Here is a 261-nt window from a genome sequence, read left to right on the forward strand (position 1 = left end):
TTCCCTCTCCCTCACTTGTCATTAATGTTTTAAAATTGTCCGCTGAAAAACGGGTCGTTTATTCAGCAAAGTCTCACCTGATCGGGCAGGTCGTCACAGCTGGAGCTCCTGTGACTCGCCTGGAAGGAAGGCTGCACCGGGGCGCCGTTGACCTTCGTGGCGTTCGTCAGGAGTCCCGGTGGGCTTCCTGTGGGCGGGTTTCCTCCATCCTTCTTTCTGTGGGCGGCGTTGGCGAGACACGGCATACCTGTTCCCCGGCTG

At 57.9% G+C, this 261-nt stretch overlaps 1 protein-coding gene across 1 annotated transcript in view; it reads right to left on the bottom strand.

Moving 5' to 3' along the window:
- LOC119588128 (secretin receptor-like) overlaps nucleotides 1–261 on the bottom strand; it is a gene marked incomplete in the record, with an annotated part of 160,037 nt that overhangs the window by 31,787 nt on the left and 127,989 nt on the right. Inside the window, 1 exon segment of the mRNA XM_037936835.1 lies at nucleotides 78–258. Within this exon segment, the coding sequence (XP_037792763.1) occupies nucleotides 78–258 (181 nt within the window).

Source organism: Penaeus monodon, chromosome 23 (assembly GCF_015228065.2).
Source record: "Penaeus monodon isolate SGIC_2016 chromosome 23, NSTDA_Pmon_1, whole genome shotgun sequence".
NCBI lineage: Eukaryota > Metazoa > Arthropoda > Malacostraca > Decapoda > Penaeidae > Penaeus > Penaeus monodon.